Genomic DNA, 15,684 nt, shown 5'->3' with positions numbered 1-15,684 from the left:
TATAGGACTACCATAGTTAGAGAGGAAAAGCCAGTGCTTAGCTTCAAAGTTTCAAAGTGCTGGCTGACTCTTCTTGGGGAGCTAATGCAGCTGGTGACTTTAAGTTGAAGCCAGTGCTCATTTACTATTATAAAAATCTTAGGGCCCTTAAGAATTGTGCTAAATCTGCTCTGCCTGTGCTGTATAATAGAATAACAAAGCCTGGTTGATAGCGTATTTTTTTATAACTGTTTCACTGACTATTTTAAGCCTACTCTTCAGACCTACTGCTTGGATAAAAAGATTCCCTTGTAAATATTACCTCTCACTGACAGTGCACTTCATTAAGAGCTCTGACAAAGGTGTACAGTGAGGTCAGTGTTTTCATGCCTGCTAACCCAACATCAATTCTGCAGCCCATGGATCAGGAAGTAAATTCAACTTTCAAGACTTGTTGTTTTAAAAGTACATTTTGTAAGACTGTAGCTGCCATAGATAGTGACTCCTGATAGATGTGGACCAAGTAAATTGAAAACCTGGATTCAGGGCACCTGGGTGACTCAGTTAAGTGGTTGCCTTCAGTCAGTAGATATGGATCCTGAGTACCCTGAATACTAAGGTTAGCATATAAAGAATTCAAAGCACCTTTTCTAACTATATTACAAATATTAAAAGAAAATAAATTCAGGGATACCTGGGTGGCTCAGTCAGTAAGTCAGTTAAGTAACTGCTCAGGTAATGATCCCAGAGTCCTGGGACTGAGTCCCACACCAGGCTCCCTGCTCAGGAGGGAGGCTGCTTCTCCCTCTCCCTCTGTTCTCCCCTCTTCTCATGCTCTCTTTCACACACTCTCTCAAATAAATAAAATCTTGAAAAAAGGAAACCTGGATTCACCATTTTCGATACCATTAAAAACATTGTTAATTCATGAGAAGTGATCAAAATAAAGACATAAATAGGAATTTGGAAGAAGTTGAATTCAACCTTATGGATGACTTGGAAGGTTCAGGACTTCAGTGGAGGCAGTAATTGCAGATGTGGTGGAATCAACGGGAGAACTAGAAATGGAACTTGAAGATGTGACTGAATGGCTGCAATTGCATGATAAAGCTTGAACTGATGAAGAGTTGCTTCATAGGATGAGTGAAGAAGAAAATGCTTTCTTCAGATGAAATCTGTTCCTGGTGATGATACTGTGAAGACTGTTGAAATGATAACAAAGGAAATACATATTACATACACACTTAGTTGATAAAGCAGCATCAGGGTTTGAGAGGATTTGGCTCTAATTTTGAAAGAAGTTCTACTCTGGGTAAAATGTTACCAAACAGCATCACATGCTACAGCGAAATAGTTCATGAAAGGAAAGAGTCAGTAGTTGTGGCCAACTTCATTGTTTTATTTTTAAGAAATTGCCACAACCACTCTAATCTTCAGGAATCACCACCCTAATTAGTCAGCTGCCATCAAGATTGAGGCAAGACCCGCAAAAAGATTGACTCAATGATAATCTGGAAAATGGTTAGCATTTTTTAGCAATAAAATATTTTAAAATTAAGGTATATGCTTTTTAGAAGACATACTGCTATTGCACACTTAATGAACTGTAGTATAGTGTAAACACACTTTTATATGTACTAGAAAACCAAAAAATTACTTGCTTTTACGGTTTTGCTATAGTGTGGCAGTGTGGAACTGAACCCACGCTGTCTCTGAGGTGTGCCTGTATCATAGGGGACATTATATGAATAGCCCACAATTCATTCTGTTAGTGATGGAAATTTGGATTGTTTCTACTGTTTGGGCTTTCATGAATAATCCTGCTGTGTATTTCTTGTACATGTCTCTAGTGCACATATGCACACATTTATATTTAGTAAATTTTTTGGAGTTAAATAGCCTAGTTTTAGAGTGTATTTATGTTTAATTTCAGAAGGTATTAAAAACTTCCTTCCCAAAGTGTTCTGTAACAATTTATAATCTCATCAACACTTTTGCACTTCATCTTCACCAACACCTTCACCAATATTTTGTATTGTTAATCTTTAATTTTAGCAATTTTAGTGGATGTGTAGTGTTTTTATTTCCCATTTCCCTGATTCCAAATGTGATTGTACCTTTTTATATATTTATTGACCAGGTTTTATAAATATTTTGTGTATATTTGAAAAGAATGTGTTTTGCAGTACAAAACGGGTACGGTATTTATATACGTGTCAAGTCAGTTTTGTTAAGCATGTTGTTTAAAACTTCTATATTCTCACCAATTTAATTGCAGCATGTTGGCTCAATTAGAGATGTGTTAAAATTTTCTACTGTTATTATGGATTTATCTTTCTTGTGTTACTGCCCATTTTTGCAAATTTAGAATTGTTTCTGAAATGTTTTTGATGAGTTGAACGTTTTATCATCATTATTTCTTGTTGTCTTTAGTAATTCTCTTTGCTTTGCAGTCTGCCTTAATTAATAACAATATAGCTACACGGGCCTTGTAGTTAGTGTTTGAGTGGTTCATTCCCACCCCCCAACCTTTATTTTAAGTTTTTCTGTGCCTTTTTGTTTCAGAATTGTTTCATGTATCCACCATATCAGTTTTTCTTTCAATCTGATCTAACACTTCATCTTTTACTTACAGTATAAAGTTTGTTTAGATTTCTTGTGATTATTGATGTATTGGGGCATAAATGTGCAATCTAATGTGCTTTCTATTCTGTTATGTTCTTTTTCTTAACTTTCTTGCTGTCTTATTATTCTTTTCTCCCCCCATCTTTTTTTAAACTATTTTGTCTGTAGCCACAAACCTCACAAAGGCATTTTTATCTGAAAATAATCTTTTTTTAAATTCGCCTTAATTGGGGCGCCTGGGTGGCTCAGTAGGTTAAGCCGCTGCCTTCAGCTCAGGTCATGATCAGGGTCCTGGGATCGAGCCCCGCATCAGGCTCCTTGCTCAGCGGGGACCCTGCTTCTCTCTCTGCCTCTGCCTGCCTTTCTGCCTGCTTGTGATCTCTGTCTCTCTCTCTCTCTGTCAAATAAATAAATAAAACCTTTAAAAAAAAATTCACCTTAATTTTGAAGGAAATTGTTACAGGATATAGAAGGTGTTGCTCTAGTATGTCCCATTTTTTTTCTGATGATGTAAACCATTACTTGTGTTGTCATTGTCATTTCCTATATGTAGCCATTTTTCCCTGGCTGCTCCTAAGGTTTTCCCTTCAGTCTTTTAACAGTCTGACTGTGATATGTGTGTAGAAATGGTTCTTGATATCTATCCTACTTGGGTTTGTTGAGATTCTTGGATCTATAAATTAATGTTTTCTATCATCTGAGATGTTTTTGGTTATTTCTTCAACAAACATTATTTTGAACCTTTTTTATTCTCTTCTGTTGCATCTTGTACATCAGTGTTGAGTTGGGTTATATTAATGTTAGACTGCCTGATACTGTCCTCTTGGCCTCTGAGACTGGTAATTTTTTCTTCATTCATTTTATTCTGTTCTTTGGACAGTAATTTATTGCCATATTTCAAGCTCACTGATTATTTTTCTGCCTCTAATCACCCTCTTCTGTTAATATTTTAATTGTAGTTATTTTACCTTTCAACTTTTTCTTTATGGTTTCTATCAATCTTTGAATCTATTTTCTTTTTTTGCTTATTTTTTTTTTTAAAAGACCTTATTCATTTTTCAGAGAGAGAGAGAGCACAAGCAGGGGGAGCAGCAGGCAGAACATGTAGAGGGAGTAGCTGGCTCCCCACTGAGCAGGGAACCCAATACAGGACTTGATCCCTGGACCCTGGGATCATCACCTGAGCTGAAGGCAGTTGCTTAACTGACTGAGCCACTCAGGCATCCCTGAATTTATTTTCTTTTAATATTTGTAATATAGTTAGAAAAGCTGCTTTGAATTCCTTATATGTTAACCTTAACATTCAGGATACTCAGGATAAGTATCTATTGACTCCCCCTTTTTTCCTGAGTATGGATCACAGTTTACTGTTTCTTTGTGTATGATATAATTTTGCTCAATAACTGGACATTATGAATATGTTTTAGTGACTCTGCTTTCTTTTAATGTTCTTCTGGGAATTGGGTGAAATTTATAGTCTGATTTTGACGCTTGCCCTGTGATTTTCTTGCTCCTAGAGATGCCACTAATTTCCATGTGTTCTCTTGGTCTTGAGTTCTGTTCTCTGGCACTTCAGCCTTATAAGGCTTCAGCTTCCTGTTGCCCAAATTATGCACACTTGAGAAATTCATGCTGTTGAAAAAACATCAATAGTATGGCTCTATTTTTCAAGTGTAAATATACTGACCTCTGCTAACTCTTTCCCCTTGACCCCTTCAGTTGTTCTTTGTGCATACATAACATACATCAGTCATTCAGTCATTTGGGCAAAATTTATACTGAGAATTTTTGTTTGCTTCTCTGGTTCTTACTGCCATATTCTTTCACTTAAATTTCCATTTAAATTTTCAGCTGCCTTTCTAGGCTTAAGTTCTGAGCCCTATGGTAATATCTTTTTCAGAGATGATTTTTGTTTGCACCATACAAACAAAGTAATGTCAACCATTACTTGTATTATATGGGATCTCCAGCAGTCTGGGATTACTTTAATTAAATTTTAGGGATTGAGTTTATTTTTTCACCTAAATATCTTTAGGTAGGGCTGCAGTACTTGCAAGGGCTTGTTTCTTTCTTGCTCACTAGAGTTTAGTCCTTTGGGGTCTCAGCTCAAATAGTGGGCAGCAGTTAGCATGGTTCCCACCTTTTCTGAACCTTGCATTCCCTTTTTGGTTCCCTTAACTCTGTAACGATGTTAGAAATAACCATCAGTTTCTCAGCTACCTCATCTGGATTGGCAAAACAAACTTTCAAGGCAAAAGTATCCTTGGGTGCTGGGTTGTTGTTGTTTTTTTAAGATTTTATTTATTAGAGAGAGAGTGAGCATGGGAGTGGGTGGGTGGGAGAGGGGAGAAGCAGACTCCCTATTGAGCAGGGAGCCCAAAGGGAGTCTCATTCCCAGGACCCCAGGATTGTGACCTGAGCTGAAGGCAGCCACTTAACCAACTGAGCCACTCAGGCACGCCAGGGTGCTGAGTTTTTATCTATAGGTTTCCATCTTCGATCCTGGCCTGGTCATTCTTTACTGTTGTGTCAGCTTTTCGGTGCCTTTGGTGACTGTTTTTAATATTTTGTTCAGTTTCTCTAGTAGGTTTCAGTAGAAGGATTGATAAATATTTGAATATTCTGCTATTAACTGCAATTATTTCAGACATGTTTGGATTGATAGGTGCGTATCATTGTGATAATGTTTATATCTCATGGCTTGGGTTTTTTCTTTGGTTGCTTCATTCCTAATTATGTTAGGAGGTGGCAGAGATAGCTACTGGCTGCTCTGACATGCATAATTCTCCTAGCTCTTATTTCCACTGAAGAGTATACCTTTCCTAGTACTTGCAGACATCTTGAGAAGGAGTTTTAATTTCCTACTCTGGCCTACATTCTCATCCATGAAAAAATTACTGTGGCTACTTGAGGAATACTCATCAGCGTAGGTGTCAATTGTTCATTCCTCAGTTCAGGGCTGTGTGATGGGTACCATTTTAACAGTTGAGTAAAAGTGTTTTATTAATGGGCAGTCAGGGTGCTATTAACATAAATAGGAAAAGGAATGTTAGGTGAGATAACAGATTGCTCTGTAATAGTTTTCATAGATTTTTGGAGTATCCTGAAAATTTTCATTATATGATTGAATCTGGTAAAGCTGTCTAAGAACAGAATTTCATAAAAAAAATAGTAGTTGACTGGTAACATTACTTGTAAAAAACGATTTTGCTCAGTTTATATGTCTCTTGAGATTAACAAACTGACAAAATGTTTGTAGAGTCACTGCTAATAAAATAGTAAAGTAGACATTTATGTCTTTTTTTCCCTTTTAAAAATTAAGATCTAGGCCAATTATTAATCTAAACTTAATCTTCTAGAGATAGAGATAATTTAATCTGCTATCTTTAGGATAACGTATCAGTTAGCTATTACTGTGTAAGAAACTACTCTAAAACTTGGTGGTTTAAAACAATGTGTTTATTATTAAAACAAGTCTGTGAGTCAGCTGGGAAGTATTTCTGGTCTTGGCTGGGCTCATTTATGGATCTGCAGTTAGCAGCAGTTCAGGAACTGCTGCTCTTGGCTGGGTTCTCTAGGCTGGCCTGTGGTGGGACATTTGGGCTGTCTTGTTTCCTGCAGCAGATTAGATGGGGCTTTTTCTTACGGTGGTAGCAGGATTCTAAGAGCAGAAGCCTGCAAGGTCTCTTGAGGTCTAACTCAGAATTGGCAAACTGACATGCATGTATTCTCTTGGTCTTCTTTAAAAGGAAGCCTAGGGGCACCTGGGTGGCTCAGTGGGTTAAGCCGCTGCCTTCGGCTCAGGTCATGATCTCAGGGTCCTGGGATCGAGTCCCACATCGGGCTCTCTGCTCAGCAGGGAGCCTGCTTCCTCCTCTCTCTCTCTCTGCCTACTTGTGATCTCTCTCTCTGTTGAATAAATAAATAAAATCTTTAAAAAAAAAAAAAAAAGGAAGCCTAGAGTTAAAGGGTGGGGGGAACCATTCTGCCTCTTGATGGGCGAAACTGCAAAGCCTCATTGCCAAATGTATGGATAATGAAGTAGTATAGAATTGGGGCTATTTTTGTAGACAGATTTTTTGATTCATGCTGTAAAGCTCATTTCTGTGTTCTTGGTTGAGCACTATTATATTTCAGTAGGAATGGTGTCTGAGTATAGAAGACAGGTATAAATTAAATGCATCACTCTGTTTGGAGGTCCATATGACTCTAGTTATCTTGTTTTGTAGGATATATCTGATGATATTTTGGAAGCATTGCTCATGCATTGAATTACCAATTGCAGAGTAATTGTAGTACCAGTGATAGGTGTTGAAAGATGAGTGATTTTTGCATCTGTTCTCTTTGGGTTATAAATGATGGTATTCTTTTTGTGCTCATTATTATTACTCTAACTTCTTTGATATTTCATTGTTTCCCCAAGTTTATTAATATTTACATATTGTGATCTTAAATGGATTTGTTGAAGTGTATTTGACATATAATAAATCTTAAATTTTATGTGTATAATATGAATAGATTTGGTATCTATATACACCTATGAAACCATCACCACAATCAAGATAATAAACGTATCCTTTACCCTCAAAACTTTCTTTGTGCCCCTTTCTAGTTCTTTTATACTTACTGCCTTTCCCCTTATGCAGTATATAATCTTTTTGTCTACATTTTTTTTTACTCATCATAGTTATTTTCAGGTTCATCCACATTGCATGTATCATTAGTTCACTCTTTTTTCCATTATAAAGCTATAATGCACGGGTTCACATGTTCATGGATGTTTTTTCCTTCAGCTTTTGGCTATTACAAATAAAGAACATTTGTATGTAAGTTTTTATGTGAACATATGCTTTCATTTCTTTGGGTGAATATGTAGGAGAGTGGAATGACTGTTCATATATGCAGTAAGTGTATACTTGACATTTTTTTTTAAATGTCAAAACTACTTTTTACAAAGTAGTTGTACCATTTATCTTCCTGTATGAGTGTATGAGTATTTCAGTTCCTTCACACATTTATCAGCATTTGGTATGGTTGGTCTTGTTAATTTGAGCCATTGTTATAGTTGTGTAGTGATAATTCATTATGGCTTAAGCTTGTACTTTTCTAATGAAAAGCGGTAGTATATTTTCATATACTTAACATTCGTATATCTTTGATGAAAGATTTCACCAAAAGATTTGTGGCTTCAAATCTTCTGCCCATTTTTTGATTGGCTTGTTTTGTTTTAATTGAGGATTTAAAAATGGATTTATTGAGAAATAATTGACATGTAGTGAAGTACAAAGTGGACAGTATAAGTTTTGAGGTATGTATAGTATACAGTTGGGAAGCTATCACCACACAAACAAGATACTGAATATATTTATCACTCCTGAAAGTTTCCTCATGCCTTTTTGTGATTCTTCCCTTCTGAGCCACATTTCCCCTTTTGGGTCTGTCTTTCAAAAGCATTTAGTCTAGGGTTACTCTAGTCAGTGCTACCTGAATTAAGAGGTTTTTCCACTCTGTCTGAAGGAAGCAGGTCTTATTTTTGGCTTTGTGTGAGACTAGGGCAGTAATTCTTGTCATCCTTTTGAGTGGCTCTTTCCTTGGCCTCGGGCTTGTTTTAATAATATGGGTGTTCTCGCTCTGTGCAGTTGTCTTCTCTAGTACTCTGCCCTGCAGTCCCTAGCTGTCTTAGCTTTAGTTAAGTCTCCTCAACTCAGAAACCACCAGATTCAAGCCTGGGTATCCTGTCTCGGGTGAGGGTCTGTAGTAAGTTGGGGTCATTGGAGGGTTTATTTACCTTATCTATTTCCCTTCTCTTGGGGTTCACCCTCTGTATTTGCCTATCTAATATCTGAAAACTGTCATTTCATATATAGGTCTGGTTTTTTAGGGTTTTCAGATGGAGGGCAAACTCAGTCCCTTTTAATCCATGTTGGCCCTCATATGTATTTTTTTTTCTTGGTACTTATTTTTTAAATGGTATTAAAAAAAAAAAGATTGTTTACCATCTTAACCATTTTAGTGTACAGTTCAGTAGTGTTAAGGATATTCACATGTTGTGCACCAGATCTCTAGAAATTCCTATTTTGCAAAATTGAAATTCTGTACCCATTAAACTCTAATTTTATCACCCCCTTACTTCCAACCCTTGATTAGCAACCTTTTTACTTTTTTCTGTGATTTTGACTACTATAAATACTCAATATGAGTGGAATCATACCGTGTTTGCCCTTTGTGGTTGGCTTATTTTACTTAGTGTCATGTTCTCGAGGTTTATCCTTAATGTGACTTGTGATTGGATTACTTTATTTTTAAAGGCTGCACAGTATTCCATTCCAGTGCTTCATGTATATACCACATTTTCCTTACCTATTCCTCTGTCTTTGAACTTTCGCTTGCTTCTCCTACTTGACTGTTGTGAATAATGCTAGTGAGCATGGGTATGTAAATCTGTCTTTGAGATCCTACTTAGAATTCTTTTGGATATATACCCAGAATTGGGATTTCTCAATCATAGGCCAATTCTATTTTTAATTTTTTTTGAAGATGTATTTATTCTTTTGAGAGAGAGAGAGTATATGCATGCAAGCAAACGGAAAGGAAGAGGGGAAGCAGACTCCCTGCTAAGCAGAGAGCCTCACCTGGGGCTTGATCTCACCACCCTGAGATTGTGACTTAAGCTGAAACCAAGAGTTGGGCACAACCAGACGAGCCACCCAGACACCCCTGTAAATGAGATTTTCATAATTTTGTTGTCCAGTTTGGTCATTATTAGTGTATAGAAATGCAACTGATCTTCACATGCTGATATTCTGAAATTTTGCTGAAATCATTTATTAGAGTAAATTTTTAAGACTCTTTAATATCTTCTACCTAAAAGGTCATGTTGTCAGCAGATAATTTTACTTTTTCCTTTCCAGTTTTGAGATCATTTCTTCTTTTTTCCTATCTGTTTGCCCTGACTAGTACTTCAGTACCATGTTGAATAGAAGTAGCAAGAGTAGGTAGGTACTCTTGATCTCAGGGTTGTGAGTTAGAGTCCCAAATTGGGTGTAGAGATTATTTAAAAACAAAATCCTTTTTTTTTTTTTTAAGATTTTATTTATTTATTTATTTAACAGACAGATCACAAGCAGGCAGAGAGGCAGACAGGGGGTTGGTGGGGCGGGGTAGGGGGGAAGTCTCCCTGCTGAGCAGAGAACCAGATGTGGGGCTCAATCCCACGGCCATGAGATCATGACCTGAGCCGAAGGCAGAGGCTTAAACCAGCAACCCAGGCGCCCCATAAAAAAAATATTAAAAAAAAAGAAAGAATAGGCACCCTTCCTTCTTAATCTTAGAGGAAAATAAAATCTTTACGTCTTTCACTATTGAGTGTGATGCTAGCTGTGAGCCTTTCACTTATGGCATTTATTATGTTGAGGGTAGTTTTCTTCTATTCCTAGTTTGTTGAGTGTTTCTGTCATGAAAAGGTATTGGGTTTTGACAGATGCTTTCTCTGCACCATTTAAGATGATCATGAGGTTTCTGTCCCTCATTCTGTTAATACGGTGTATTCCGTTGATTTTCATTTGTTGAACCATTCTTGCATTCCAGGAATAAATCCACCTTAGTCAATGTGTAGAATTCTTTTCATGTGTTAATTTTGGTTTTTAGTATTTTATTGAGGATTTTTGCTCAGTATTCATCCAGGGATATCAATCTGTTGTTTTCTCATTGTGTCCCACACTCACCTAAACAGTATTTTAATTACACTTTTTAGGTATGGGTTTAAAAAGTACTTCCTATCAAGCTTCATTATAAATTCCCCATTAAAATATATAGTATTTACAGTGACTTGGTTTGGCTCTCTGGGGAACAAATGCAATTACAAAGTGTTTTTTTTTTCTCAGACTTTGAAATATTACAGAGAAAAATAAAAAAGAACTAAAGTCAAAGGTTACTGTCTTTGTGTGGTGTTTAACATTTAAAGCATTTTAAAGTATAGGTAAGTGGCATTAAGTGCATTCACACTGTTGTGCAAACGTGTATATCCTTGTATTAGTCTACTAGAGTAGACTCATTCCTGCACTGTGTTCTCAGGTACATGAGTGATAATTCCTTTCCCACTTGCTATTGTTTTGTAAGGGGTGCCTGGGTGGCTCAGTTGGTTGGGCAACTGCCTTCGGCTCAGGTCATGATCCCAGGGTCCTTGGGATCCCACTGACTTGGTGGTTTGAGCAACAAATTTATTTTCTCACAGTTCTGGAGGCTACAAGTCCAAAATTAAGGTGTTAGGTTTATTTGAGGCTTCTCTCTTCTCAAGATGGCTATTTTCTTTCTGTGTCCTTACATGGCATTTCCTCTGTGCATGCATTTCCTTGGTGCATGTGTCTTTTTCTTCCTGTAAGGACGCCCATTCTATTGGATTAGGGCCCCATCCTTATGTCCTTATTTAACCTCAGTTAACCTTTTTGAAGGCCCTTTCTGCAAATGCAGTCACATTGGGAACTAGGGTTTCAACATATGAATAATCAGTTCATAACACCTTTTATGTAGTGCTTCTGGTTTATTTCCTAGAAAACCTACCATCATCAGTATAGTCGTTTCTTACTGTTGTTCTAACAAATTATCACAACCTAGGTTGCTTTAAACAACAAACTTACTGTCTGTCAATTCTAAAAGCCAGAAGTCTGAAATTGGTTTCACTGGGCAGAAATCAAGGTGTCAGCGGTGTTATTCTTTCCAGAAATTCTAGGGGAGGCTCTATCCCTTGCCTCTCTCAATTTCTGGTGGCTACTCACATTCCTGACTATGAGTTCAATCTTCAAGGCCAATATTTTCAAATCTCTCTCTTCTCTGTCCTCGCAGTCTCTGTGTATAGTGAAATTTCCTCATCTCCCTCTTTATAAGAATACATGTGATTGAAGTTAGGGCCCACTCAGATGATCCAGGATAATCTCTCCATCTCAAAATTTTTAATTTAATCACATCTGTAAAGACTTTTCTTTTGAGGGGTAAGGGTCATATAAGGTAATATCCACAGATTCTGGGGATTCAAATGTGGATTCTCTTGCAGGGCCATTTTTTTTTTCATCCCATTACACTCAGCAATTCATAGTAGACTTTTAGTGTTCTTACTGTGATTTATAGCTTAGCTTGTAATAGGTCACAGTATCCAGTTATGGGTAGGTAAAGATTGGGGGCAGTGGGTGGCCGAGAGAATATTCTCGCCTCTTCTAGACATTATGAGGAAAACTCCAGGTCTGTGGTTCTAAGTGTGTGGTCCTGGAAATAACATCACCTTAGGAATTTACTAGAAATGCAAATCACTGGGCTCTAATTTAGAATTACTGAATCAGGAACTTTGAGGGTGGAGGCTAGCAGTCTGTGTAACAGGCCCTCTGGGTGATGCTAATATATGCTAAAGTTTGAGAAACAGTTTGTTAGACTGTTGACATTATTAGTGTTAAGACCATATTCACCTCCTTTTCTAGCTCTTTTCTGCTTCAGTCTAATACTTCAACGAGTCTAGGATTTATAGTCCACAAAGTTTGTTTTCTGTAGGGATGCAAACATTTAGTACTGTAATCTTGGTATTGATGATCAGTGAAATTAATTAATTCGCTCAATAAAAGTTTGCACTGGGCTGATTTTTTATCAGTTGTGTTTTTACTTAGATATAGTTATTTCATAAAGAAATATTATTGGATTCAGAAGTGTTGTGAATTTTTTTTCTAATCTTTAAGTGGGCCTACACTGTTGTACTTTTACTATGTGCCACCCAGTGAAATGATGAAATAAGATGAATGAATTCTTATGACTCCCATGTGTCCATACTGTAGTTCAGAAAACATCTAAGTGAACAGCTGATACAGAGTTATCACCAGTTTCTGTATCAATTGAGAAACAATGTAACTGTGAAGAAATTGAAAAGGGATCTTTCAAGGTGACTAAACTAATTATTGCAAAACTAGTAAAAAAGGTTTTAGCAAAATTAAAGAGAGATAGAAAGTAGAATAGTTCACTATGCGAAGCAGTGAGAAAGCTGAGAAGGCAAGGGGGCTGTTCTGGAATTTGAAGGAGTTTAGTATTAGAAACCTGCATTGAATGGGAAAGTAAAGATTGGAGATAATTGATAAGAATGAGATCATTAGTGAGTACTGTTGAAGGACTTGAATCATAGATTTGATACCCTCAGGATAGCCATTGGAAAATTATACCTTACATGATTCTGGGAAGAATAAATTTGAGATGATAGTCTGGAAATAGAATAGTTATAGGAATGTAGGCGAGAATGGCAGTAGGTATGGTAGTGCCATTTTTTGTGAATAAGAATGCAAAAGAACAAGTTAGTTTCAGGTTGGGGAAGATGTGTAGAGTACAGGATGAGACATACTGAGTTTTCAGAATTTGTGGAATATGATAAAATTAGGGGTAGATTTTTCAAGTCAGTTTTCAGTGGAATGTTGGGATAGCTGTTATACTAGATTGTGAATTAAATTGAAGAAGCAGGAGAGTATCAGTATGTACTATCCTCTAGAATAATGGTCCTTGGCATTTAGTATTTAATCACTGTTAGCTGTTATTGTATTTATTGTTAGTATATACTTTTATGCCATCTCATACTTTTTTGTTCTTCAGCTTTTTGGTGTACTTTTTAGTATATATGTAATAGTATTAGATAAGCATCTATATAGAAGTGTGTGTTTTATTAACAAATACTGATTTTTATTGCTTTACAATTAAAATTAATGAAAATAAGTTATTGTAAATTTTTTAAAAGAAAACTAGAAAGTTTGTCATTTGAATAGATTATTGTTCATAAAAAAGGTGGTTTTGAGCAAGTTTCCTGAAAGTATAATATGATCATGTTTTAGTTTAACAACTTTTTTGGACACGTTATGTCAAAATAACTTGTTTTGTGATTTTTAATTTCAAAGAGTAAGTGTATCATAGATGTACTTATTCATACTGACACAAAAATTAAATGATGGTCTTTACATGTATTCTTTCAGGTTTGAGTTAATTTCGAATGAGATTGTTTTTGCAACGAGATGTTAATAAGACAAAATCTAGGTAAGTAGAAGACTACTTTGTTAAATGTTATATATCAAAGTGGGAATAATAGAAAAAGTTATGTTTTAAAACTCTGCCTTCAAGTTCAGATTTAATGAGTTTTTCAATAAAATTTTGAAATACAAAGAATTGACTTTAAGGTACTTGCTCGAGTTGATTTGATGGGAGTAACAATAGAATCATCAAATTGTGCTCTTAGTTTTCCTTCCTTTATGTTGAATTTAACTTAAGTATGTGACTATTAAACATGTGAGAAAATTGAGTTGGTGTTTGGGTTAGCTATTCAGAAAACAGTTCAGTAAGAGATTTGCTGCATGCTTCAATGTTCTCAGTGGATTATAGTGCTCGAGTAGTTTTTGCTTTTGTGAATTTTACTTATTTTGATTAATGAAGTACTTCCATAAATTGATTAAATTTGCCAAATTGTGACTTCTTTATATTAATATAATGTTCAGAATATAAATGATTGTTTCAAAGAGTATCTGTGTTGGTCATTGAATTGGTCAAAGTCATTGAATGAATTTTCTAATTTAGCATTCTGATTTGCATTCTTTTTTTAAGGCTGTTGACTTTCAGGAAATTGAATTGTGATCATGTACTTTTTTAGTCTGATATGTGAAAGAATGTTTTTTTGGGGGGGTGTGTGTCTTTGTGTCTTTTAGGTTTTATTTATTTATTTGAGAGAGAGAGAATGAGACAGAGTGTGAGAGGGGAGAGGTCAGTGGGAGAAGCAAACTCCCCACCAAGCAGGGAGCCTGATGTAGGACCTGATCCTGGGACTCTAGGTTCATGACCTGAGCCGAAGGCAGTTACTTAACCAACTGAGCCACCCAGGTGCTCTGAAAGAATGCTTTTTAATAATAGAAACTGTTCAGATGTTAAAAAGACTTAACAGTCTTCTGGCAAATGAACATGGTTTCAGGATATAAACAGATTAAAAGGAATACTTAAATTGTAGTTAACTTGGTCTTTCTCTAATCTAACCAGATGTTTAAGCTGTTGAAAACTTGATGATCTCAAAGTTAAAAAAAGGAAAATCAAAAATCTAGAATGAGAAGTGCTGTAGTTAAGTGATATGGAGTTAAACAGTGTGTTCTTAGTAAGTGGTTTAGGCATAATTTGAAGGAGAGTTTCTGTTTTATTGCTATTATATAATAGTAATTGTAGTGATTGTGCTGTATGTTGTGTTAACTGCTTCTCATGCCTTGTTAATCTTTCTAGTACTTTTGTAAGGTAGGTACTCCTGTGTAGAGAATTTTTACTTATTTGGTTTATAGTGAGCTAGTTCTTTTCTTTAGGAAGAGTGCATTATCTCCACAGCATCTATTATAAGGAACACTTGCCTATATATCTTCTTGTAGGAAAAAGAAGCTAGACTTTTGTACTTAAGGTCTTATAGGGATTTTGTTTGTTAATTGAATATACAGTGTGTTAGAACCTTTATTCTGATTTCTTATGTCAGGTATCACTTAAGGGATGACACTGGTTTAACATATTCTGACCCTATTCTACCACAATTATGCATTTTTTGCATAGAACTTAATGCAAATGTATAACTTACATTTTTATATAAATTAAGTTATAGTTTGTGAATGGTAAAATTTAAAGTATAGAGCTGAATGAGGTTTTTACATATGTAAAACATACATATATGTTCACACATGTAACTACCATAGAGGTATGAAGACGTGGAACATTTTCATTGCTCAGAAAGTTCCTCATACTCTTCCCTTTCCAGTCCAATAGCCTTCTCCTCCTGAGGTAAAATTTCTGAATTTTATCAGCATAGCTTAGTTTTGCCTGTTCTTGAATTTTATGTATAAGAAATATATAATATGCATTAGTTAATATGTGGCTTTTTTCAATCAACATACATCTTGTTGTATGAATATCAGTAGTTCATTATTTTTTATTACTGAGTAATATTCCATTGTATGACCATGCTACAAATTTTTTATGTATTCTCTCTGTTATTTTGTTTATTGGATTCTTCAATTCTCTGACCTCACTTTCCAGCATTCTACACTATTT

At 35.8% G+C, this 15,684-nt stretch overlaps 1 protein-coding gene across 11 annotated transcripts in view; it reads left to right on the top strand.

Annotated features, from left to right (window-relative positions):
* The window catches only part of ZNF644 (zinc finger protein 644), a 123,927-nt gene that overhangs the window by 20,962 nt on the left and 87,281 nt on the right, over positions 1-15,684 (top strand). For 10 of the 11 annotated variants that reach the window (XR_009399531.1, XM_059375357.1, XM_059375358.1 and 7 more), the window contains one exon: positions 13,593-13,653. The exons of the other annotated variant lie outside the window; for it this stretch is intronic. Coding sequence is in view for 9 of the 10 variants with exons in the window: in XM_059375357.1 (XP_059231340.1) it covers positions 13,610-13,653 (44 nt within the window). In the remaining variant the exon portion in view is untranslated. The remainder of the gene's footprint in view (positions 1-13,592; positions 13,654-15,684) is intronic. 11 annotated transcript variants of the gene reach the window in all.

Source organism: Mustela nigripes, chromosome 14, assembly GCF_022355385.1.
Source record: "Mustela nigripes isolate SB6536 chromosome 14, MUSNIG.SB6536, whole genome shotgun sequence".
In the NCBI taxonomy this organism is placed as follows: Eukaryota; Metazoa; Chordata; class Mammalia; order Carnivora; family Mustelidae; genus Mustela; species Mustela nigripes.
The sequence above is the reverse complement of the archived record's forward strand: the minus strand, read 5'-3'. Positions and strand labels throughout refer to the sequence as shown.